This window comes from Apus apus, chromosome Z (assembly GCF_020740795.1).
Source record: "Apus apus isolate bApuApu2 chromosome Z, bApuApu2.pri.cur, whole genome shotgun sequence".
NCBI classification, from domain to species: domain Eukaryota; kingdom Metazoa; phylum Chordata; class Aves; order Apodiformes; family Apodidae; genus Apus; species Apus apus.
The window spans coordinates 5,826,767-5,851,966 of NC_067312.1; the positions used below are offsets into that span (position 1 = coordinate 5,826,767).

At 36.4% G+C, this 25,200-nt stretch overlaps 1 protein-coding gene across 4 annotated transcripts in view; it reads right to left on the reverse strand.

Annotated features, from left to right (window-relative positions):
* PIK3C3 (phosphatidylinositol 3-kinase catalytic subunit type 3) overlaps window positions 1-25,200 on the reverse strand; it is a 73,399-nt gene that overhangs the window by 15,111 nt on the left and 33,088 nt on the right. For 3 of the 4 annotated variants that reach the window (XM_051642148.1, XM_051642147.1, XM_051642150.1), the window contains 7 exons: window positions 24,276-24,404; window positions 23,873-23,942; window positions 23,148-23,212; window positions 20,070-20,154; window positions 18,248-18,322; window positions 9,202-9,370; window positions 4,883-4,973 (listed from right to left, as the gene is read on the reverse strand). In XM_051642148.1, the coding sequence (XP_051498108.1) occupies window positions 4,883-4,973; window positions 9,202-9,370; window positions 18,248-18,322; window positions 20,070-20,154; window positions 23,148-23,212; window positions 23,873-23,942; window positions 24,276-24,404 (684 nt within the window). Of the gene's footprint in view, window positions 1-1,582; window positions 4,017-4,882; window positions 4,974-9,201; window positions 9,371-18,247; window positions 18,323-20,069; window positions 20,155-23,147; window positions 23,213-23,872; window positions 23,943-24,275; window positions 24,405-25,200 lie in introns of those variants that run through there. The other variant, XM_051642149.1, reaches the window with a different exon arrangement.

Sequence of the window (25,200 nt, forward strand, 5' to 3'; positions counted from 1 at the left end):
AGATCCCCTTCAAGGGCATCCCTTTCCTCTAGTGTGTTGACCACACCATAGAGTTTGGTGTTGTGAGCAAACCCATTGGGGATGCACTCAATGCCACTGTCCATGTCACCAACAAAGATGTTAAATAGCACCAGTCCCAGTACTGATTCACGAGGAATGCTACTTGTCACTCATCTCCACTGGGACAATGAGCTATGTACCATAATTCTGAGTGCCAACTCCTTATCCGACTGGTCCCTCCATCAAATCTGTATCTTTCCAATTAAGAGACCAGGATGCCATGAAAGACAGTGTCAAATGCTTTGCAGAAGTCCTGGTAGATGATGTCAGTTGAGCTGCCCTAGGTAAAAGGCCACTAAATTTGTCAGGCATGATTTTTTCTTAGTGAAGCCATGTTTTCTGTCGATAATGAGTAAAATCAGCTTATGCAGAGCTTGTTCTCTTGAACAAGAAGAATGCAAAAGTACTTTCACACATGACAGGAGCTGAGCACTCTGCTCTGCTTACACCATCCTGTGGGCATAAACCTTGTGAAACAGGTGTAATACATACTTTTTTTACAGAAAGTTGTACATGAGACAAACTGCTCTTTCAATTTTGTCTTGGCTTCTCAAGACATCTCAACTATTGGACAGAAACGACACCCAGTCAGTATGCTTTCAGTTAGATTTTAAGCTTGATCATAGAATTGCATCTGCCATTTAGCTCCCTGGGATGCTGTTACTAGAAGGCAGATTATTTTGGCAAAAAAAGCCTCCAAATATTAAGATCCTGCCTTTTCTTTTGTTCCTTAGGTTAGTAATAATATTCCTTAAGAGTGCTTTCTCATTTACCACAGCAGTCTGAAATCCTTTTTTTTTTTTTTTTTAAATTGAAATCATGCAATTCCTCACTGAAGAGGACATGTCCCACAAAAAATCTCCTTTTATGATCTTACTTTGTTTCCTGGCTTGTCTGAACATAAGATATTCCAGTGATTGCTGACTTCCAACACCTTTTTAGTCTAACTAATGAGTATCCACTTGAAATATACATTTATATCATACAAAATGACAAAACAGAGAACAAGAAATCAAGTCACACAAAATGACATTAGTGTTCTTTATTCTATTTCAATTTATTTTAGCCATCATTATATTATGGTATATGCACAATTTATTTTGTTCCACAATATGTATATTATTACAAAATTTAAGACTTGATTCTGGCTCTACAAACTTGGTACATTACTTTCTGAAAGTTTAGAAAAGGGGAACACCAAAAAATACTTCCAAAGGTGGCTTTACTGACTAGCATGCTTTTACATGTCACTGTCTAATTCCTCAGCAGGCAGGCACCTCCTGCTGCATAAAGCACCTCTCTGTCCCTGCCTTTCTAGGTGAGGAGGATACAATATGTCACTTTAAGAAGCTACAGTAGATTGGAACCTGAGATACAATCTAAGATCCTAATGAGGAACCAAAATTGTGGCCATTCAAGAAAAATCCTTCTTTAGAATTAATCTTTAGAATAATAAATAAGAATTTGAATAAGAAATCTTTAGAATAATACTTCGTAACAGCAGTATAGCTGCACCTGCTGAAAAATTCAGTATCAAGCATCTCTATGCGAAAACAATTTTTCATCAAAAAAACCAAAACATAATACAACCTTCAGTCAGTAAGCACTGCCTTCTTTTTTAAAAAAGTGTATTTTTTCTACTATGCAATCTTCCCTGTAATTTAACCGTAGATTAGTAATCTGATTTATCACCAAATGTAGCTGACATTGCCTTTATCTTGTTACCTCATTGACCTGACTTCAGCTGCCTGTGAGACCAGAGCCTCAACAGTTCAGCCAGGCCCCTAAAGCAAAGATGAGGGCTCCAGAAGGCAGAGAATGAGTGTTACTAGAGCACCAATTAGGGAAAAGCTGGCTATGAACTTCCACCTACACTGTAAGGCAGGATACCTTCTTAGATACAAAAACATTTGTAAATCTTCACCTTTGTCTTCCATGAAAGTGCTATCACAGTTGAAATGGATATTGACCTGACTCACACATCAAAGATAATTTACTTTTACAGGTCAGTCCAACATGGATCTTTAGCTAGTTTGAGTCTGTTGAAATATATATGGATTTTTTGTTTAAAGCTTTAAGGAAAAAAAAAAAAAAAATCAATTGAGACGCTGAAAGCATTTATTCAATTTTCCTACAACAAGGTACAGTATTATCTTGTTAAATGACAGAACAAACTTGCCACTCAGCCCAAGAGATGCAAGACATCTTGTTCCTTTTTTTATTAGTACTAACAAAGATCATAACTGATTTGAGACAGGCTAATGAGCAGATAATATGCAGAATGAGTTTTCCAACACCGTATTAAACTCCCCCCAATAATGATCTGTTCACTATTGTATCATGTTCTAAAATTATTCTGATCCTAGCTCATTTACAGCTGATTTGCTAACTGCTTTTTTAAACCAAAAAAGTAAAACCAAAATTTGAGAACAAAAGAAAACAATTACTTCATAGAAGCTTTTAACATAGTTGTATGCATACAGTAAATCTTAATGTCAACAACTCCTTGATGGAAGGGATCCTCTATTTATCTACTTATTAGAGACCCCATTAAGATGTATTATTTTTACATAAATTCCAGGAGTGTATTCAAAGGCAAAATTTTGAACGAAAAGGTCCAAACCTGAACAGTTAACAGGAGTTAAACAGCTGAGTTGTCAAATGAAAGTTTAAATAAAATAACAATACTTGGGGAAGGGCTGAAAAGTCAATGATTTACAAAGAAAACATTTACAAAAAAGCTAAACAATTCTGTTATCTTTCTCATAATACCTTATTGTGTGTTTTGCTCTTATTTTTTAAAGGAACAAATGCACTGCAAATGAAACTACAAAATTTGGGAAAGTATTATCTTTTCTTCCCCCAAAAAATAAAAATTGAAAGTTAATTGTATTCCTTATAAAAAATACTTGCCTTACTGTTTCAGGTCACTGTATTAGAACTTGAAATATTAATTTACAGATTCTGAATCTTCGCTTTCTTAGCTTAGCAAAAACACTAAAGAAAAGCCCACTTTAGAGAAAACCCACTACTCAAACAAAAATTACACTGAACTGACTTCCATTGGATATATAGGCTCCACAAAGTCTTTTGTGGATTTAGAAGAGAAAGCCTTTCAATCTAAAACAAGTTATAAAAAAGCCAACATTTGCTTAAACTATAAGTGTAATGAAATCTAGATGAACATTCATCCAGTGTTTTTAATGTCAGTTGTTGTTGAAATGTCAAACGGGGAAGAATTATTCAGGCTAATACAAAAGGACAAAATTAGAATTATGGGACACCCTTCAGAGATGTGTTTGTTCTCACAGTAAAAAAAAATTGTTGATGAACATATACCAGACTACTGGTTTATATATTCAGTAAACTGGTTTTATACCTACCAGTAGACTGGCTTTAGAAAACCATCCATGACTTGTAGGATTCCAGAATAGATGGAGTAGTCCTTCACAGTACAGTCAGCACTGATTGCTTCACTTATAAAAGTTTTTTAAGACTGGAACACTGTTCTTCACAGAATGCTAAAACACCACTTGTAACAGAGAGCTAGAGCAGCCTGTGCACTTACTGTACGGACGATAAAGAGCAATTCTGTATTTATGGGCACACGTGTTAAGTGAACTCAAAAATCTATTCTGCTACCTTTAACTTCAATGATTCCAGGAATCGCTCAGAACTCAGAAAACATGAGCAAGTATTCTGAAGTCACTAGTTACAAATAAATAACTGCAAAGTCCCAAAATGAATAATTGTTTCAAAACAGCCATCCTGACAAACTTGACATTGTGCTTGGGTGGGATCTTCATTCAGTAAGCCACCTGGACCATGTTCTCACAAGGAGAGCCCCTCATTCGGAACCACCCTGATAAATGAGACACCGTCCTTGCTTGATAAGGAGCAGCGGCTGGCAAGAGGTCTCATGGAGGCACAGTGCTATCTTATGAAAGACCACTTTCCTGTTTAAAGACACAGCACATGTGTGAAAATAAAGGTCAGCCTGGATAGGGGGCACCAAGTGATCACCTGGACCCCTGTGCCCCACTGACCCATTTCCAGAACATTCCTGAATCTACCACTGAGTCTGCACAAAGTAGGCCAAGCCTCACCAGGGGAGGCAGAACCAGGTGCCATAAGAAAGGCAGACTCAAAATACTGCACATGTGCACCTGCCATGCAAGGACCACAGCATCATGCCAAGACCATCACTGGATCCAAGGGTGGTGATATCTTTCCTATCCCCTCTTTCTTCATCTCTCTCTTTTGTGCCTCACTTCATTTATCTCTCCCTCTCCCTTTCCCTGTTTCTAACCTATTCTTGGCACATAAGGGTAACATAACTTCTAATTTTGCTAAGTTTTTCTAGTTGTAACTTGTTTTGAAAGTACCATTTTGCTAAGCTCTAGTAGTTGCTATCTGTTGCTTTAAGAGTGATATTGCTGTGTGTCTTCCTCTTGACAAGCTTTACAATTTTACTGAATTTTAAGTAATGTTTTGTTTAAGCCTCCTGGGTAATAGTCTTTTAGAATAGCTCACAGAGAACTCCACCGGTTAATCTCACTGGATGGGCTGGTAAAAGAGATTAATTAAAAGAGAAGGGCTGGATCCAAATATCCCTAGCTAGACGCCCACCTCTGGGGATCTCTACCCATGCCCACTTTGTGGGATGTGATAGATATTTAATTTGGGACCCCACCTCTGGGGAGCTGTGCCCACTCTGTGGAACATGACAGTAACACATGGCAAATGAGTCACCACAAGTGACTGAAACTTTCATTACATGACTTCCTTGCTTATTGAAAGACAGGGAAAAATTTCCAGTTACCTTTTTTACAGTCTTGTCAGGTTCAAGAGCAATATCTGGAATGTTGGCATCCACCATGAGGGAGAATAGGTTCAAGATCAAGTTGGAATACCTAAGCAGAAAAGCAGATTAGGTAAAACACTTTGTAAACTGTACAAAAGACACTTTGTAAACAACTTCATTTAAGAAAACATCATCACCATAGTGAGAACTGGCAGTGCTTCAGATGAGATGCATTCATAACAGTTTAGTTGAACATATTTATGTTAAACACATAAGATACTTGGTATTAGGCAGTAAAAGTTTAACCCTTGAACTGTCTCAAACTGCCAAAACTGAACAGATTGCTCTGGTTTTGTTATAATTTTCTGAAAACTCTCAGATCATTTATTCAGAGACATATGAAATATAAACTATGCCTTCAAATATTGTAATATTTAACATCTTCTACCTCAAGTAGGATGAACATATGGTAGTATATTGTTCAAAGATTATTTTTTATTAAAAAAGGTACCAGTGATATAGCAGTTATATAAATTAGCATTGAAACAGCTGAAGTCTGCACAATTACAAGAAATTATTTTTCAAGTTGCTCTAAGGGTCTTTGCTGTAACAAGTTGAATATAAGTGATTTAACCAGATCAAAGTCTGCAGTTGTTCTGTTAAGGCACAACAACACCAGTAGGCATGCTGCACTTATGAAGTACAGATGTAATTTATAATAATTAAAAAAGACAAGGCAGAGCACAGTTTTTAGTTTCAACATGGTGGTGAAAAAAATCATTAATTCTTTAAAGAATACCATTTTGTCCTTGCTGGAAATTACCTGCCAGTTGCATTTTGAAAGGGTAATTTTCAAGCTGTTCAACATAAACTGAATCTTCCTTTTCTCTGTGAGGTCTATCTAGTCCCCTTTCAGAGACAAAGTACAAAATCTAAAATACTGCTTTGCTAAGAGCACTAGGAACTTCACAAGTGACAGAAAATTACTTCTTAGCTGGAAAACTTTTTTATTAGCAAGCTCATGAATATAAATAAACTGACAACCACAAGGAGTAGGAAATAAAAATAAGCAAACAAACAACTTACACTAAAGAACTACTTCTTAGCCGTATTTCAAAGTAAACACTGCTCAAAAAAAATCTCTTCTGGAAAAGCATAATTCCATCAAAAACTCTTGACACTTCATCAGTAACTGGAATTAGTACTATGTAACACATTCCAGTGCAAATTATCACCCTTTGTAATACAAAAATTTAAAACAAACTGTTCGGGCAGAAATCTTTGAGTCCAATTTGCTTCACCTGACTGGCAATCAAATTGCTTTGGTGCTAGGAAGAGTCACCACAAGCAAATTTCACTTTAAACATGCTCTCCTAGGTTGCTGGTAGCTTCACTTAGTAGTTCTCCCTTTGCACACAGAAGTCCAGAGTTTGAGTCCCTTTTGCTCTTGAACCACATACAGGATGAAAGCTTATCAGCTCTACAGCTTACTGGGGTTACTTCAATTAAGGAGATTTGTAAAAAGGATTTCAAAGATCTAGACATCACTGCTAGATGCTAATTACAAGCTGGCTCTGTTCCAAACAATGAAGACTTTTTGGTTTTCAGTGCTTCAAGCAAAAGCACTGTAAGCATAAGACCATCTGAGGAACATCATTAAAAAAAAAAAAAAAAGGTAATTTTGGTGTGAGTATGGAGCAAGAACAGAAAAAAATTAGGAAAGAGCTATCTGCTATGCTATGTGCAGGACTCTCTTCTGCCTCTTACCCCAACATTTCTTTAACTCTGTAATCAACTAGATGGTGATCTAGGGATGAAAAAGAGGTAATTAAATATTTTTTTAGCTGGTCAGCTGAGAGCTCAAATTCATCCTAAGACTAGACATTTTGCTGTAACACTCAAATTACAAATATGATGTGTAAAATTCAAATGTTTATCAAGCAAGTCGTATCATTTGTCTTTGACATCTACATCAAGGGAGGTTCTCCTCCCCCTCTATTCTGCCTTGGTGAGGCCACATCTGGAATAGTGTGTCCAGTTGTGGGATCCTCAGCTCAAGAAGACTAGGGATCTGCTTGAGAGAGTCCAGCGCAGAGCCAGAAAGATGATGAAGGGAGTGGAACATCTCCCTGATGAGGAAAGGCTGAGGGAGCTGGGTCTCTTTAGCTTGGAGAAGAGACTGAGGGGCGACTTCATCAATGTTTACAAATACGTTAAGGGGGAGCATCAGGAGGACAGAGCCAGGCTCTTATCAGTGATGTCTAGTGATAGGACAAGAGGCAATGGGAGCAAACTGAACATAGAAGGTTCCACGTAAACATCAGAAAAAAATTCTTTACAATGAGAGTGACAGAGCCCTGGGACAGGCTGCCCAGAGAGCCTCTGGAGTCTCCTTGGTTGGAGACTTTCCAAACCCGCCTGGACACGTTCCTGTGTGATGTGCTCTGGGTGACCCTGCTCTTGCAGGAGGGTTGGACTAGATGATCTTTCAAGATCCCCTCCAACTCCTAAGATTCTGTGATTCATTCCCTGAAAAAACCCCAAAACTAACAAAAGGCTGCACACCAATGATCATATGTCAAACTACTTCCAACTTAAAACAATGAACAAAACTGTTTTTCCAGTTTAACTTTTAAATTGTTTTTATTTGTTTGCACTATGCAACAACCATTCCACCAGGAATCCTGAAACATGGAGATAAAGCACTTGAAATATTTAGAGAACTCTCTGTACCCCAAGGAAAAAAGAAATCATAAACCACAAGTCGACAGAGATGACAGAGTTTACATTTTGTCTTAGCAAGCAGAGGTTATGATTTCACACTATGTAGCCAGAAGAATGATCTGTGAACGAGTTTGTGTCAACATGCAGAACTAAGCCATTCCATCTCTAATTATTCTTTCTTTCAATAAGCAACTAATCTTAATATTTTTTAGTTCTAGTTGCTTAAAGTAATAGCTATAGTAATACTAATATTATCCTACAGTATCTTTGTTGAAAGCCTTAAAGATATTTATTCAGAACTATTTAAAAATACTTTGCTATTATTCTGAACAAACACTGGAGAAACTATAATTACAGCTACAGTCCTGGATATTAAAAATGAAACCATCCTGATTTACAGTGTAGTTTTATAGACAAATTACTGCTATACTCCACACTTAATGATGATCTTTGTAGCAAATCTTTACATAAATTAATGCAGTGGGTAAATCTTCACTGACAGAAAAGACCTTTTCATTGAAACAGCTAGGTTTAAACAACAATAAAAAAAAAGTATTTCACAAGTAAGAAATACAATATTATGAAACAGTTGTAAGCAAAATTTAGAACATGGTACATTAGCCCTTCTGATTGTTCTCTAAAATCATCAGTATCATTTTCTAATAACATGCCACTGCTTTTTCATGCTGAATTGATTTTAACCCATTAAAAATAGTATTAGCTCATAAAACAACTACTTACTCTTTCTCCTTTTACACAAATAGAGAACTACATGCAGCATTTGTATCGACTATTTTTAACATTACTTTTAGTTTTCACATACACTTTTTGTATTGCTAACATTTTTTCACATATTTGGAGGTTTGTATTATTTGATCTTGATACAAAAGTGAAATTCTTTTGTCTCCATTGAAGACGTACTAAATCAAATCACTGGACAGACCAAGTGTGCTTACCCATGTTCTGCTCAACAGAACAAATCTGAGCTCAGAAAGTTGATGGTACGTAATACAGTCACTGCAAAAGAATGAAGCTGATTCCAAGTTTAAGGGAGAGATCTGTTAGTTCACAAATAAATACAGTCTAAAGAGGTTTTAGCTGTCACAGTTCTGGGTATATACAGAAACCTGACTGTCAGTACAAGTAGCTAATTTTGTCCCACAAGAACCAGCTAAGCTTATGTAAGTGCCATCTTTAAGCTAAAGAATTTGATCATCACTAATTTAAACTGGAGGAAGATAAAGCAGCAAACAATCAATGGCTTAAGAGTAAAAAGGACAGTTACTTGATGGGAAATAACCAGAGAAAAAGTTGTTTTAAAGGTAAAAAAATATCCAAAATAGCAAGATACAATTTAATACCCTGCAAGAGTTATGAAAAAGCTATTTAGGTTATTAAACAAGCAAAACTGGAGACTTCAACATGAAGAACAATTACATTTAAGCTCGACATAACACCAAGTCTGTGATCTTTTTGTTCCTTTCTTACAAATTCCAACATTTAGACTTCAAAGAACTTTTGAGCTTTTGACTCAAATATTTTCTCTTATTCATTTACTCCTCTGCTGCTTCATAGTGACTTTAGTAATTTAAGCATCAAAACAGTACTGTTACCTGCGAAGATGAAGAAAGGCTGTGTAGCACTGCTTACGGAACTCCTGGTACTGTTCACTCTGCGTGCCACCCATACCTTCCACCATCTCCTTGTTCAGCTTCATTGGGGGAGGCAGAGGTTTAGGGTCCCGACCCAAAATATAACCAAAGTCAATGTGAAACAGTTTACCTGTAGAAGGAAAGACAAACATAAATACCTATATCAACACTTCACATGGTTTCAAATCTTGATGCAAAGCTTGGAAACAAAAATATCTATAAGCACAATCTCTAGTAGATGCTAAGAAGTTCTCTAAAAAAAAAGAAAAAAAAAAAGTCATTGTTTCCTGTAAGACTTATAATCCTGTATTTCGTAACTTCAGTTGCCAATTTGAAATTTTATCTTTCAAAAATAAAGCTGATTTCAAATTCATTAAGAGAAGAGCAAGATGAGCTTCTTCTGCCGTTCCTTTTTAAACATGTAGAGTGCATTAAAAAATACTGAAGCTATGTTGAAATACATGGTTATATAATATGAGTTCTTTGCACTGGTCACAGTACAGACCCCTGAGGGACATCACTTGTCACTCCTCTCTGTTTGGACATCAAGTCATTGACCACTACCCTCTGGATGCGACCATACAGCCAATTCCTTATCCAACAAACAGGCCATCTATAAAATCCTTATCTTTCCAACTTACAGAGAAGGATTTTGTGGGGGACTGTGACAAAGGCCTTGCAGAAGTTCAGATAGATGACATCCACTGCCTCTCCCTTGCCCACTGATGCAGTCACTCCATTGTAGAAAGCCTCTAGGTTGGTCAGGCAGGATTTGCCACTAATAAAGCCATGCTGGCTGTCTTGAACCACCTCCCTGTTCTCCATGTGCCCTATCAGACCTTCAAGGAGGATCTGTTCTATGATTTTCACAAACACAGAGGTGAGGCTGACAGAGGTCCTCCCTTCTACCCTTTTTAAAAATGGGTGCAAAGAAATACATTTGAATACAGCAAATTTTCTAAGGGGGATCACAAGGATATTTAATACTCAAAGTATCTGCTAGGTGAGAAATGCCACACCCATTACATCTTGCATACCTAATTGTGCTAAATAAATGCCCTTCATTGAAAAGTTTTTTCAAGCTGCTACAAGAGTTTTCAGAGCTCATTTTTGTACACTCAGTTTTTGAAGTAGGCACTTTGATATATAAAAACACAGCCCTGCCATTAATTTACAAAAAATGTTTTTAATTCAAAAGTTGGGGGTGGGGTGGTGGTGTCTGCTTTCTGTTCACTTATTCAAACTTGTCACCTTGACGTGTCAAGAGACAACATTTTGAATAAAACAGTAACTCTTGTGGCTGCAATTAAATCTTTTTATTTTGCTCTAGAGAAAGGAAATAAGATGCTGCAATTAATAACTTAAATTGGTAACAAGCATGCATCTAAAACATTCAAAAACACGTTAGTAACTGACATATATATTCATATAAATTAATGAGGAATCAAAAAGTTATACTTCATTCACAAAATTAATAGCTATAAAGAAAGTGTAAGATTAGGCTACTCTGCATAGCATTATATGAAGACAAGCTGGACTTAAATTCTCCTCAAGGACTTAACTACAACTGGAATAAATGAAGAACAAGCCTGCTTTGGACAAATGAAATTGGTCAGATATTTAATACTGAAAATTAAATGAAGTTTATATTATTATTTATGCTAATAAATAATAAATCGACCAAGTTAAGAAATATGATTATTTGAAATCTTACTAAGATAAAGGGTTGCAAGTATCTCATGTGACTATTCCAAGTGAAATTTGTATCAGGGTATAACACTGAACATCCCACTTTCACTGTATTACTGAATGGGATCCTTAGACTACCACTTAGTCTATTACAAGAACCACGCTGGTGAAAGTGGTGGCATAAAATTCAAGATATTAGCATGAAGAGCAAGATAAAAATAGGAACTTCAGCACTCCAACAGTATGCAAAGGAATTTTAAACAACAACAACAAAAAAACCCCATCAACTTGATCTAGAAATTATTCTACTGAATACATAATTTTGAGAGGACAGAAAATACACTAAATGAGAATTTTTATTCTGTAAGAACTGACTTCCACTTTGAATAGCACGTCTCCTAACATAGCCATCACTCCTGATTGGCATCTGTAGGATGGAGGCAGAAGTTGCCAGTAACAACTTCAGAATTTATTTTTTTTTTCTTTTTTTGTCAAATCAAACATGTTTTTTTCTTCAAGAGTACAGTTCCTCAAAACAATATTCATTCTAAACTTGCCAGCTTCAGGTATGACCATACTTTAAAACCAGCTTTATCTAGTAATCACAGCTGATGAACAGTCTACAAGAGAACTGGCATCTTATTTGGGCAGGTGTTGAGCGAGTTCTCTAGTCTGAAGTGTCACACAACTTGTGTGGCTTGCATTTGAAACCTCCTGAAAGTTTTGCAGTGTGGTTGGTAAGAATCATATCTTGTCAACCGAATTTAGAAGATGACTCTTATTTCACAGTTGAGGTGAAAAGGCTGAGGTTGGAAGGGACCTCTGGAGGACATTTGGTCTAACCTCCTTGTCAAGCAGTGCCACCTAGAGCCAGCTGTCATGTCCAGGACTGTGTCCAAACAGTTTCTGAACATTTCCAAGGATGGTGACTCCAGGACATGACATCTCAGGGCAACCTGTAGCAGTGCTCCATCACTCTCACTGCAAGCAATAATTCACACTCATAGCATACAACTGATATACAACTATTAGCTATAATCCCAGCAAATTAGACTGCTTGAGACCTTTATGCAAAATTTCTTTCTCTGAAACAATAACATTTCCTTCCTTCAATATACAGTGCCATAAAAAATACACTTCAGTCTCTTTAGACCATCATGTTTTTAACCTGAGCTTCTAGTCCACCTTCTTCAGATTTACTACATAAGGGCTCTTTATTAGACACGCTTATAAATTAAAAGACAAAAACAGACTTTTCCTTTTGGTTTATTGCTGCTCCTGAATGACTGATAAAATACATGGGTGAGGATTGTTTGGGGTTTTTTTGAGCCATGTTTTAAACTAAGAGAAGTTACTTAAGAAAACAGGTGAGGATGATATAATCTTCTGAACATCTTACATTCATGTAAGAGTAGATAGATGGACTAGGTCTAGATTTCTGATATTTAGATATAGAAACCTCCACACACCTACTTAAAAATGTGAGTTCCCTAGCAGTTCCTGCCTAGCAGTCAGGGCATGAGGGCTTTGAAAGTCCACCTGACCTGAGTTCCTTTCATTTTTGAGAGTGAAGCAATCTTTGATTAAGTGAAGCACAGACCTGCGAAGACTTAAAACTGATACCTGGTGATTGCAATAGCCAGGAACATCTGACTTCACCCAGAGTCTGACCTGTTCATGGCTTTTACTGCCAATACCTAGATTTTAGTCTAGGAGAAAGTTCTGATGTTGCTGCACAGAAGTTGTTTTTTTTCACCTGAGGACTGCTAGTAAAAACTAGTGAAAACCTGCACGAAACTAACATTCTTAAACAAAATGTGGAAGACAAGGCAAGTTAGATGCAATTACTAAAATAAAATCAGTCTTACAACATCTGTCTTTTAACTGGTAAGAAAGCCTTGACATCCATAAAATGGGAAAGGGCACAGTTTGTGCTCTTCACACCTCAAGCTGTCCATTCTCAAAATACACTCCATGCAGGCATATTAATAAAAAAGTCAGATATGTGTTATTACATAAGAAACACTGTTCAAGCTACCTATAAAATAAAATGTTTTAGCAGAACAGCAGCTAAAAATTTATACTCTTTGCTAGACATCACAGAATATGGAGTTGCAGAGAGAAATCTAAAGAACAACAATGTGTTAGGGTTTTTTTTGTTTTGTGGGTTTTGTTTTTTGTTTTTTGTTTCCTTTGTGGTATTTTTTTTAAATTTATGTTCCTCTATCAAGAACATTTAAAAATGTATTTTAAAATTTTGCTGTATTTTAGATACTACAATAGGTCGCAACATAAATAAATTAAAAAAAAAATCAATGTACTTATTTAAGCATTGATAATAGAATGAGGGTTTGAACCCTATTTTTTCCATTTATGTCATCTTCAGACCTGCTTTTGGATAGATGATTTTAAGTATTTCAAGTACAGATACATAGTGTCATCTCACATACAGAACTGTTCAGATCTCTGTTGTCTTACCTGACAACCCTTTCTGAAACTGAAGAATAAATTAGATATCAGTTGGCACACTTCACACTGAAAACAGATCACAGCCCTGCCTCTAATGTTAAGTGAGAAAACAGGCCAGTCCTTCCACCTGTCTACACACAATGCAAAAATAAAAGTTTTCAAGTTATGAACCCTAAGTCTTTAACCTGCTTTCAGACATTAATAACATAATTTTATCCATGTAGCAGTCCACTCTACTGCTACAGAGCAATTTCAGGTGTACAGTTCAGATCAAAGTGCCTGCATTTTAGGGAACCTACAATGGGAACTTAAGAGGTGGGTCCTTAAAGGTTATTGAAAAATTAAGCTGGCCAGTCATGGGGGTGAGCAGTAGTTATTCAGATGAACACGTGCAGTGCCTCTCAAGAATTCCATTTTATTGTCTTAGGATATCCTGAAGTATCTACACATAGCCTACAACTGACAGGGCCTTCGTGAAACCTCTGTCTGCTTATAAAGCAAGCTGAAGTTACAAAGATACCTCAAATGGGACAAGGAAGCTTTGCTTGTCTATAACAGCTGAAACACTATCAAGTTCTAATGATTGTACTGACTGTCTTAAGGCTTCAACAGTCTTAGTAAACACGAAGACTTCCATATCTGGGAGTTACATAGGTAGCTAGATCCCAAATCCACAATCAGGAGCAGTGTGGAACAAATGCAGAAGAAACCACTCCCAAGGGAAGGCATGACAGAATTTAAACACACCAGCGTAACACACAGACAGCATGCAAGTTTATTTAACATGCTGCACCGGGTATACCACAATCCAGCTTCACAACCATCCAGGCTCCTCCTTCCAAGGCCAGAAAAGGCACATTAGCTGGTACAATACTGCCAGTAACACATAAATCAGTCTGCAATCCTACAGCAAAGCATTGTCATTACTTAAAGCTGGGTATTCAGCTGCAAAACAGTGTCTTGCTGACACAAGTCACAGTAATTTCTGCTGTTGTAGGTCTGGAAACAAGAAATTAAAGCATACAGCAATTGATAACATATTTATTATCTGGGAGAAATATGAAGCTGAAAGTTCTCAGTGAAAACATATTCCTGTAATGCTGCACTGACTATTACAATGTGCCATTCAGGTTACAAGGCTCACTGTAAAACTGATGCAAATATTCTAACTTCTAACATTGCTGATAGAAGAGGATGTTTTGACTGAAAGTTCTTTATCTCTTTCCAAGTAAACTTCTACAGCTGCCCTTTAAATATAATTGTACTTAAACAAGATTTCTTGTTTAAGACTACCTAAAATAAGTGACCTTATTTCTTGAATTAGAGGCATAAAACAGTCATGAAAGACAATAGAAATTATTTCATCTTGGTAACGGACCTTCTCATCCTACAATGCAAAGTAATAAATTTCTAACATTGAGTGGGGAGTTTTTCAATGAAATTCAGTATATACTGCTAAATATTTAAATTCTGCCAGATCTATTATAAGCATAGACATCTGTTAGGAGATGACGCAATAATTCTTTTGGAAGGAGTCCAACACATATGTGGTTATATCCACCACACTAATGGGTAGTGCTGCAGAAGGTAACAGTGTATGTTGCCATATAAATCCAAGAAAAGTACGTGAACTCAAACCTGATACTCAGCATTTTCTACCCTGTTGGAAAGCTTCAATCCATTAAACAAATAACATCAAGAAAGGACGCATCTGTGGTCATGTAATTTTGAAGAAAGATACTTAAAGCTTCCATTTTTCAATAAAAGAGTTAAGTTAGAAAAAGCTAACTTAAGCCTAAGGGATATTCAGTAGCAAGAAACAAGCCCTTGCAAAAAACCTTTGTTGTATTTGACATATAAGAATTTCTCTTGATAGCTTAAAAACCCTCTCTCGGTACGTGCCAGAGCACCGGTAGCACATGAGGACAGACTAAGTCAGAATGCCTAGTGGGTGTGTGCTGCCCTCTGCTGTGCTGTTCAAATCCTTCCACGAAAGCCAAACAGCCATTGTGCTGCAACTTGTAACAGGGAAGATCAAGTAAACCCCAAATAAAAACTGTAAAATGCTACTACTCTGAGTATGTAAGCAGTGCTTGCTATGGACAGATTTATACCCAACACCTTAAAGAAATTATAGAGGTTATCTCAAGACACATTTCTAAATGCCCATTTATTCATTTCCAAGTAGATAAGGAAAAATACACTTGGCTTTAGTTGCTTCCCCATGTGCTCAGACTTTTTACCCTAATCAAGGCCTAATGGTTAATTTTCTACTCTTTCATACAAAATATGCTGATTCAAAGTAATATGCTTCAGCCTCATCTGTAAACTAAAAAGTCTTTCACATGCATGTGTCTCTTTTCCCCAAAAATGTTTTGTTTTGTTTTTTACACATTTCTGATTCAATAAATGTCCCACTTTATAATAAATACTTCACAACCACAACTATTAATTCTTCAACACTATGTAAGTAAGGCATTCAAGGCACCAGAACTCCTATGGAATGCTGTGGTTCAAAAGTAAGCAAGAAAAATCCAACCACCAACAAACAAGAAATAGATCTCAAAATCTTCCTTCCCTACAAGAAACGTTTTGTTTGTTAAAACTTTGAGAAGTTCATGCACCTACACACAAACTCATATATCCTGGAAACTCTAATTTCCCTCCAACCCAAGGCACTGATTGTAATAGTTGAAGTAGCTTAATTTTCAAATCTTTCATTTCCTGTAGTAGAGAAATAATCCTTTTATTTAGAATCACTAGAATTATTCACTCCACCCGCTCTATTATTAATTCATACAGATGGCAAAAAAAACCAACAAAACAACATTAGAGAGTTAAAACAAATTAGAGAGTATCAAGACACCTATCTGCAACTTTGAGCTTCCCAGATACATAAGTTTTGCTGCAAACTAAAGGATGTACTTGGTTAAACAGCAAGTTTTACTACCACATTTGTGAATTTCTAATTCATCTGTGTACACTGTAAGTCTATTTCCTTCTTTGTTTTTAGAAAATAATTTAAAAAAATATATAGTTCAACTTGGCCTGAATGGTCCATCCAACCCAGGCTGATGATGAAACACTTGGGATTTTTGCTGCATAGTGTTTTTACAACAAAAAACACAAGATTCTTAAGGAACAGAAAATGCTGAAGTGAATCCTGCTCTAACAGTTTTCACATGACTTTCTCACTCATGGACATGCCATGAAAGCTTCTTAGAAAGACATGGAAAGCTCATGGAACCACTTTATTCAAAAGAAGCTCAAATCTGAGACAAGAATTCACATGGAGGTCTCAAAGAAGTCATCAAGATTATAACCACTTTCTTGTCTAAACATCTGCTGTGTTCAGAATAGTATATGTGAAAAAACGCAGAATTACTTGAAAACTGTTAAAATACACTTGGCATCCAATCAGGGCATTTTGATTTTCTTTTCTGATAGCATGTTAAGGTACTAAACAGGAATGCAATAATTTAAATAAAAAAAAATGGTTTTATAAAGGTCAAATAGGATATTTGGGGTTGCAGTCACAAATATTTTTAATGCATTATTCTTCCAGCTTTGAACCAGGAGTTTCTGAGAGAGACCTAATTATGATTTGAGCAAAGTTCAAGATAACAGTGAAATTGTCTTAGGTAAAAGGCAGTCAAACTTTACCATATGTTAAGTACATATTACTTTCAGAAAAAAAAAAAAATAAGCATTAGTCAAGTAAATAAGTGTTTAGCCAGAAACAACTAACAGATCAAGCATTCCGTGTAAGAAATTGTCATGGTTTGACTCAGGATCAACAATCACAGTGACAATAACGGTCTTGATTCTCTCCCTCTCCCACCCAGGCAGGGAAATGGGAGAGAGAACAAGGAGAGACTTTCCCAATTGAAAACTAAACTCGACAGCTTTAATTAAATACTATTGATAAAAGAAAATATGTAAAAATATATACAAGTATGTGCAGGAATGTGCAAAACCCTACTGCCTCCCTCCACCCCCACCAACTCCCACGGCATCTCCTGAGCTGTAAGGAGTTCTGAAAAGTCCCAGAGCTGCTGCAGACAGCGGCAGAGCAGGCAGGAGCTGAGGGAAGAGTTATGAGGGTCAGGAATGCACAGGCCTAGGGATCAATGGTGATGGATAGATGGTGTCCTCCCTAGATGCCAGCCATGGATGGAAGAGAAGGGAAGAAGAAGCAGGAAGGAAGTCTAGTCCGCTCCTCCATACGGGAGGGTTGCAGATATGACTTTTCTTTTAGTATACAAAGTGAAGCAAAGTGTCCCTGGTGTCTTGGCAGTATATATAAACATTCCAGCATTACCAGTCCTCTAGCTGGAAAACTGCTGCTAGCTAAAAGAGAGCTCACTGAAGAAAAAAAAATCAGTAAAAGAAAATTGGCCTCATCCTGGCTCAAACCAGGACAAAAATGAGATGGCAGACAACACAACTGTAAAATAAAGACAACTGAAAACAATACACAAACCTCAGTGTTTATAAACATGCCTGTGTTGATGTAAAGTTAAACTTCTGTTACCTACAAACACATAAATGGTTTTTAAACTGGCATCAAAACTATGTATCAGACACACATGGTATCTTGCCTACTAATGTGTGGTTAATCTACTTGCTTTTCTAGAACTGCCACTTGTACTAATAGTTTAAACCTAAACTTTAATTCACTGGATCAAATGCTACCTTAGATGAGACAATATAAATTTGCATTTAAACATATACTCTAATCGACAACACTCAGCATGTTATACTCAAAAGGAAAAAGGAGCAAAACAGTACCAACACATTAGAAATTAAACAACTGCTGTGATAAAATTATACTGCGAAAAAGAATTACCTGTTTTTGTTAGCAGAAGGTTATCCAGATGTCTATCTCCAACACCAAGGATGTAAGTAATTACACAATAACCAGCTGTAACAAGTAAGTATCAATATAAGTACCTTTCCTGGAGAGCAACAAATTTCACATAATTAAAAACAGCATATGACATTATCTTATTCCTTGTTCACAAATAATAAATGTACCATCCAGTCTGAGGATAGGGGTGGTGCCAGTGAAGAATCCTAGAGTATCAGCACTATGAACATCTGAAGTAATATATTAAAATTCTAAATTTTATTCAGTATGGCCTAGACATTCTTTTCTGCCTCCACAATTATACGCCTAATAATAAAGGCCTAAATTCATTAAATATTTGGATTAAGATACTTCAAAGAAAGAGTAAGCATTCTGAGCAAAAAGAACATAAATATATTCTTATACATGTATTTATATACCTACATACACACATACATATATATTACATATATTCAGGGACATTGGGACAGGCTGGAGAGCTGGGCAAAGAGGAACCTCATGAGGTTCAGCAAGAGCAAGTGCAGAGTCTTGCACCAGGGAAGGACCAAAAAAATGCACCAGTGCAGGCAGGAGATCTGCTAGAGAGCAGCTCCGTGGAGAAGGACCTTAGTGTCCTGGTAGACAAGTTATCCATGGGACAACTATATGCCCTTGTGGCCAATCAGACCAGTGGTATCTTGGGGTGAATTAAGAGGAGTATCTCCAGTAGATCAAGGGAGGTTGTTCTCCCCCTCTACTCAGCCCTGGTGAGACCTCACTTGGAGTATTGTGTCCAGTTCTGGGCTCCCCAGCTCAAGAGGGACAGGGACCCACTTGAGAGAGTCCAATGGAAGCTACAAGGATGATTAAGGGACTGGAACACCTGCCTTATGAGGAAAGGCTGAGAGACCTGGGGCTTTTCAGTCTAGAGAGGAGAAGACTGCAAGGGGGATCTAATTAATGTCTATAAATACATGAGTGCTGGGCACCAAGAAAGCAGGGACAACTTCTTTTCACTTGTGCCCTGTGATACAGGGGAAATGGATTCAAACTTCAGCACAGGAAGTTCCACCTCAACATGAAGAAGAAGTTCTTTACTGTGAGGGTTATAGAGCACTGGAACAGGCTCCCCAGAATGGCTGTGGAGTCTCTAGAGACTTTCAAGACCTGTCTGGATGCCTTTCTGGGTGATCTGCCCTAGTTGTTTTGGTTTTTTTGGTCCTGTTCTGGCAGGGGGGTTGGACTCAATGATCTTCGAAGGTTCCTTCCAACCCCTAATATTCTGTGATTCTGTGAGTTTGAACTTCAGATTTGAAGACAAAACTATAAACAAGCATTAGACACTGGTATGAATCTGAATGTATGCACCAGCAGTATTCACAAACTAAGAGTAAGCCAAGCAGTGATAAATTGTAACCAATGTAAACCATTTTGATTCTTACTTCCATCCACTAACAAAACAGTCTGAAGCAGTTCTAAAGACTGTGTCATCAGAAAGAAAAGGGAAAAGGAGAAGGTATCATGGAGCAACAACTGAATTACTTATTTTTTTCTGTAGAATAAAGTTGTTTTTAAATTAATGGGCAGCAGTTGTGACATTTTAACATATCCATCAGTTTACTGATCAAGAACTCCTTCACCACTTTTTCTTGTATTCTAAATGGAAAAAATTGAATGCAGCCTCACCCCCAAAAACCCCTCCATGTTCTAAAAACAAATTATTGTATAAATTCTTCAAATCTCCCTGAATTATAAAGCTGCAACCTCATGATGCAGAAGGAACCTCAGGTACCAAACTACCTCCTGTAAGACTGTAACTCACCACAGCTCTTAACATATGTGTCCATCACTTCTGCACTTATTCCATGAGGGCCAGTCTCACTAGGTGCATGTTTTCTGAAGAAGTTCTGGAGGAGAATATCAACAAATTTAGTTATTCCACATGATAAGAAACAGTGATCTGAAACAGGAGCTTTAGAACTGATGGAAAAAAAAAATTATATCCAGACCACAAATGGCTGTTACTATGATCTGCTGCACAATGGCTCTCAAATAACCTAGTACATTCTCACTTAAATTTATATCACTTTATTTTCTGTCTTAATTGCCATACACTTAATAGACACAGATGTGAAGTTCAAATAGAAAAGCAGTTCTCTTTACTAACAGCTTCATAAAATTAACAGTTCATTGGAAAATAACTATGAGTGCAAAACACTTCTACAAGAAACTGTGGAACTAACAGTTCACCTTTTAACTACATTTTGGACAAACACCCTTACAAAGTTTATTGTCATTACCCATTGCCAAATTCTTCAACGTTCCAAGCTCCTCAGTGGAGAGAGGAATTTTACAAGGGTACACAGCAAGAGGACAAGGGGCAACAATGTCAAACTGAAAAAGGGTAGATAGATTTAGATTAGATATTAGGAACAAATAATTTGCTGTGAGGGTTGTGAGACACTGGCACAGGCTGCCCAGGGAAGCTGTGCCTGCCTACTCCCTGAAAGCGTTCAAGGGCATGTTGGATGGGGCTTGGAGCAACCTGGTCTATGGGGAGGTGTCCCTGCCCCTGGCAGAAGGCTGGAGCTAGATGATCTTTAATCTCTGTTCCAACCTAAACCATTCTGTGACTCCGTGATAATACAACCAACCCTCACTGAGTTTAGAGGAAAATTTAAGTTAAACGGACATTTCACATTTCCTGTGAAATGTGGACAGGATAAAAAAAAGTCCTTCCTGCTACTCAGAAGAAAACTAGGTCTTTGTTGACTGATACAAAATACGAATAAATTATATCCAAGTCCAAGCACAAGTTTCTTCCAGTAAGCAAACAGAAAGGTAAGCAAGCACTAGAAAAGGTGCTTTTTAAGTATCGGGATGACATATGAAACTAAAATCCGAATGAAAAAAAAAAAAAAATTAGGGGAATCTTACAAAAGAAAAGTGGGTACTGAAGGAAGGTACCTGCAGGTTATTTAAGAAAGTTCTGCTTGCAAAGCAGTCCTATTTTAACATGTATCAGGAGGACTGGATGAAGCATTAATTATCTTTGCATACAAAAGAACAAGCTCTGCTGAGGTATATTTAAAAAGCTGAAAGAGTAGAAAAATTCTATTATATTAAATCCCTAAGGAGTAAGTGGAAGGAAGTGTTTAACTGGTTAAAAGGATACAAGAGTGATCTACTTTTGGTGCTCCAAACTTTTACATGCTGTATATATAAATTAAAAAAAAAAAACCAACAAAAAAACAAAAAACAACAACAGACTTCAGGCCATCCAAATGCTAAACTGCAGAGTGGAAGAGATACCTCCAAAAGGCAAACTGTAATTTCAAGATTGATAGAAATTGTTGCTGGAAGGTACATAATATTCTAACTTCAAAACATTTTTTCTTTCCTGCAGACATGCACTACTAGCCAATATTAGGTTACTTTTTAATCTTTAGATACAGTGCTCATCTTTATTAAAACAGCTCTTGACACACAAAATGAACATTTACAAAAATAGTAAATCAAACTTTCTTAACACCTGGAAATGTTCATTCCGCTCTTATTTCCTCAGCCTACAATGCGCAGCTATTTTAACAAGCTTCATAGCACAGAAAATTTGTGCTCTATGAAGTAATCTTAGACAACATTCTTTTGGAGTATTCTCCATTTAGATCAGCAATTCTTCACAGGAAGAACTGCTCCTTATGTCTGTGCAGCAACTAATACAATGGGGCACCTGTTTTAGATTCAGATATGATGTTGTATGTAATAGCAAAATTACAACTTTTCTAGCATTTCTAAATATATAATTTTATAAAAATAGATAAAGAACTAGAATATGAATAATACCTTTCCAACACTACAAAGGATTGCAAAGAAAACGCTTTCATGAACTGTCTGATTATTGAATGTGTAGACGTAGCTTATCACAATTTTTACAGAATGGAAAAAATCAAAAAAACTTATGCAACTTGATGCTGGTCACTGTCTAGTCAATAATAGAGATTTTTTATAAATGGTAAGCATTTTATATGCTTATTTGTTGAGCAAATGATAATGACAAACAATAAGCATTTTGAAATCTCTGTTTATAATAAATGGGGGCTCTTTGCTTTGGCTCCTAGTTACTAAGCTATAAACAAATACATCAACTACAAAAAAAGGCTCTGTGATAAATTGAATTCAACATAAACATGCTTTATTTTCATTAAAAAAAACCTTATTGTTTATGCATCTCATATGGGAATTTGGTATGTTTTAATCTAACTGTATTTATCTGAACCAGCAGAGCTCTGTTACCTAGCTTGTGTGCTGTGCTTGAAACTAGTACAGATTCTGGGTGCCACTATTCAATTATTGGTCCCTACTCAATTACAGAGAGTAAAAGAAAGCTTACAAAGTAAAAAAAAAAAATATCACAAAACAAAAAAAACACAAAAATTTAAAAGCAATAATAATATTTGCATCTACCATGTCAGGGAAACAGATTTCAGAAATTATATGGACAAACTATTTCTCCTGTTTCATTTAAAAATAAATAAATAATTAAAACACACTTCAAAAAGTATCAAGGCAAAATTACTGAATGAATGAGAAATTAGTACAGAGAAGTGTCATGCATCTTCCATCCATTGGTACAGCAAAGCCAGAATTTCAGTATCACAGTGACATTACCCTTAATTATTTAATGGGATAGCTTTCAGGACATGAGATATTCAAGAGGCGATTTAAGCGTATTTTAAACGCAAAACATCTGCTGTCAATATCCTTAAGTTTCAAGCTGCTGTTTGTTTCCTAACAACAAATACCAAAATCTATTGAGAGACTAAAGACTTCTGTAAGAGATCTAAGCCTGCAATTTACACTGTTTGATCAGAAGATGACTTAAAAATCCCTCATCACATACCTGTATACTTTCCTCAGTAGCAAGAACTTCTGCAACTGGTACTGACTGAATAAACTGCATGAAGCCTGTGACCAAAAAAAAAGAGGAAAAAATAAATCTCCAATGCATGAAACTTTCACGCTCCTCTAACACCTTTATTGAAGAGCTACACTGATACATTCAACTTACATTCAACTGCTTCACATTGGAAAAAAAACTCATTTTGTCTCCATTTTCTGCCTTCAGTAATTCTAAAACAACTTGCCACTATCACCAAATTAGCTGCAAAAGTCTGTTGTTCCAAGTTTTCTTGAGAAGAGATAAACCAATGGCTTTCTAAGTATTTATACAGATGTATCTAAAAGTATAGCCAAGTTTGATACTTTTTCTTCTCAGTTTTTTTCCTCCACTTCATGCAAAGATCTATAAATAGGATCACATCTATAAATGTGTCCTGCTCCACACAACCTAGCAGCAAAACCAACACCACCGATTGTCACACATTCCAAAATCTGGATTAGGCTTCTTTCATTAATATATTTGAGTCCCCTGTACAATACTATGGTCACTCAGTTTACTTCCATGACTTACACTGCAGTAAGATTTTCTTAAACATTTGAACTCCTTTTTAGAATCCTGTACTAATCAAAATACCTGTCATGAAAATAAGTGTATCACAACAGACTATGAACAGAAGGAGAAGATTCTCCCAGCATTACTATTTCCTAAAAACAAAGTGTTCATACCATGTTTTGTACTAGTCGCCAGCACTTTATAGGGTGTCAGCTTCAAATCCAGATTCTCTTTTCTTAACAGCTGGAAAAAAACCCAACAAACCAAAAAACACACAAAAGCAAAGATGAATGATATAATAAAATAAAAGCAGATTCTATTTCTAAAAGGAATGTATATTGGACATTGATCTCTATTGTTCGTTAAAATTGTAATGACTGAAAGCCTGTTTGCCAGTTTATTTGTTCAAATCTTCACAGGACCACTGCATGTCTATAATGAAAGAAAAAGTCACCCAAGATCTGAGAACCATGGCATTTTTTAGCAAAATAATCTCCATTTACAGTTTTTAACAATCTTGCTCTCACCAAGGAAAATCAAGAACACAAGACAAGGATATGGATTAATAATTCTCACCTTATCCATGAGTGAAATAATCTGAAGAATAAGTTGATCTTGACGTAAATCATCACCATGCTTAAAAATCACAGGATATTTGCCTCCATCTTCCGTCTTGAAGAATAACTGAGCAGGCATTAAGGCACTCTGGAAAAGGAAATGTAATTCTACTAAGCTGGTTCACAACAATGTTCATATTAACGTGTTGCTACAGCAGAGTTCTAAATATAATTTTTTTTTTTCTGCATTGTAGATCACAAGCGAATTAACCAAGTATCCGGTCCTAGGACTCAAGTATCAACTTCAGTTAGAAAAAGTCTTAGAATAGTCCCACTGCCAACCGTATGGTAGTAAGCATCAGAGCTCTTTTTATATTCCTCAAGTTTGGTCAATAAGAAGCAAATCTTAAGTTTATAAAAGCAGTTTCTCACTGCCTAGGACTCAAGATTTAGAACACGCTACTTCCAGTTACCAAGTGTGATAGTCTTTTTTTTTTATTATCTTACAGCTTTCCTTGTTTTTGTAGCAAGGGGTGAGAAGGATATGTTTCCCATCCCACCCCCTGCAGATGAAGAGGAAAGTACAGATGGATTCAAATTTTGTTTGTATACACATGATTTAAATCAACATAGAAACACTACGCAAAAGGTCACAACAAAACAAATTTAAACTGACCAGATCAGAAAGAGGCATAATTACAGGGTAAACATCAAATAAATGCTAGGGGCAAGACATCTTAAACAATTAATTGCTTCCTTAATCTATTTAGTAAACACAAAAATACCTTTTACATTGTTGTTTGAGAAAGTCAGTGTAATTGTTTTCAATTTCTCTGCATAAAATGGGCTGAAGGGGACCAATTACCTACATTAATGATTTCATCTACTGCAACTGACCTAGTCACTTCCCTTAAAACCAAAACAAAATAAAAGAATACAGAGTT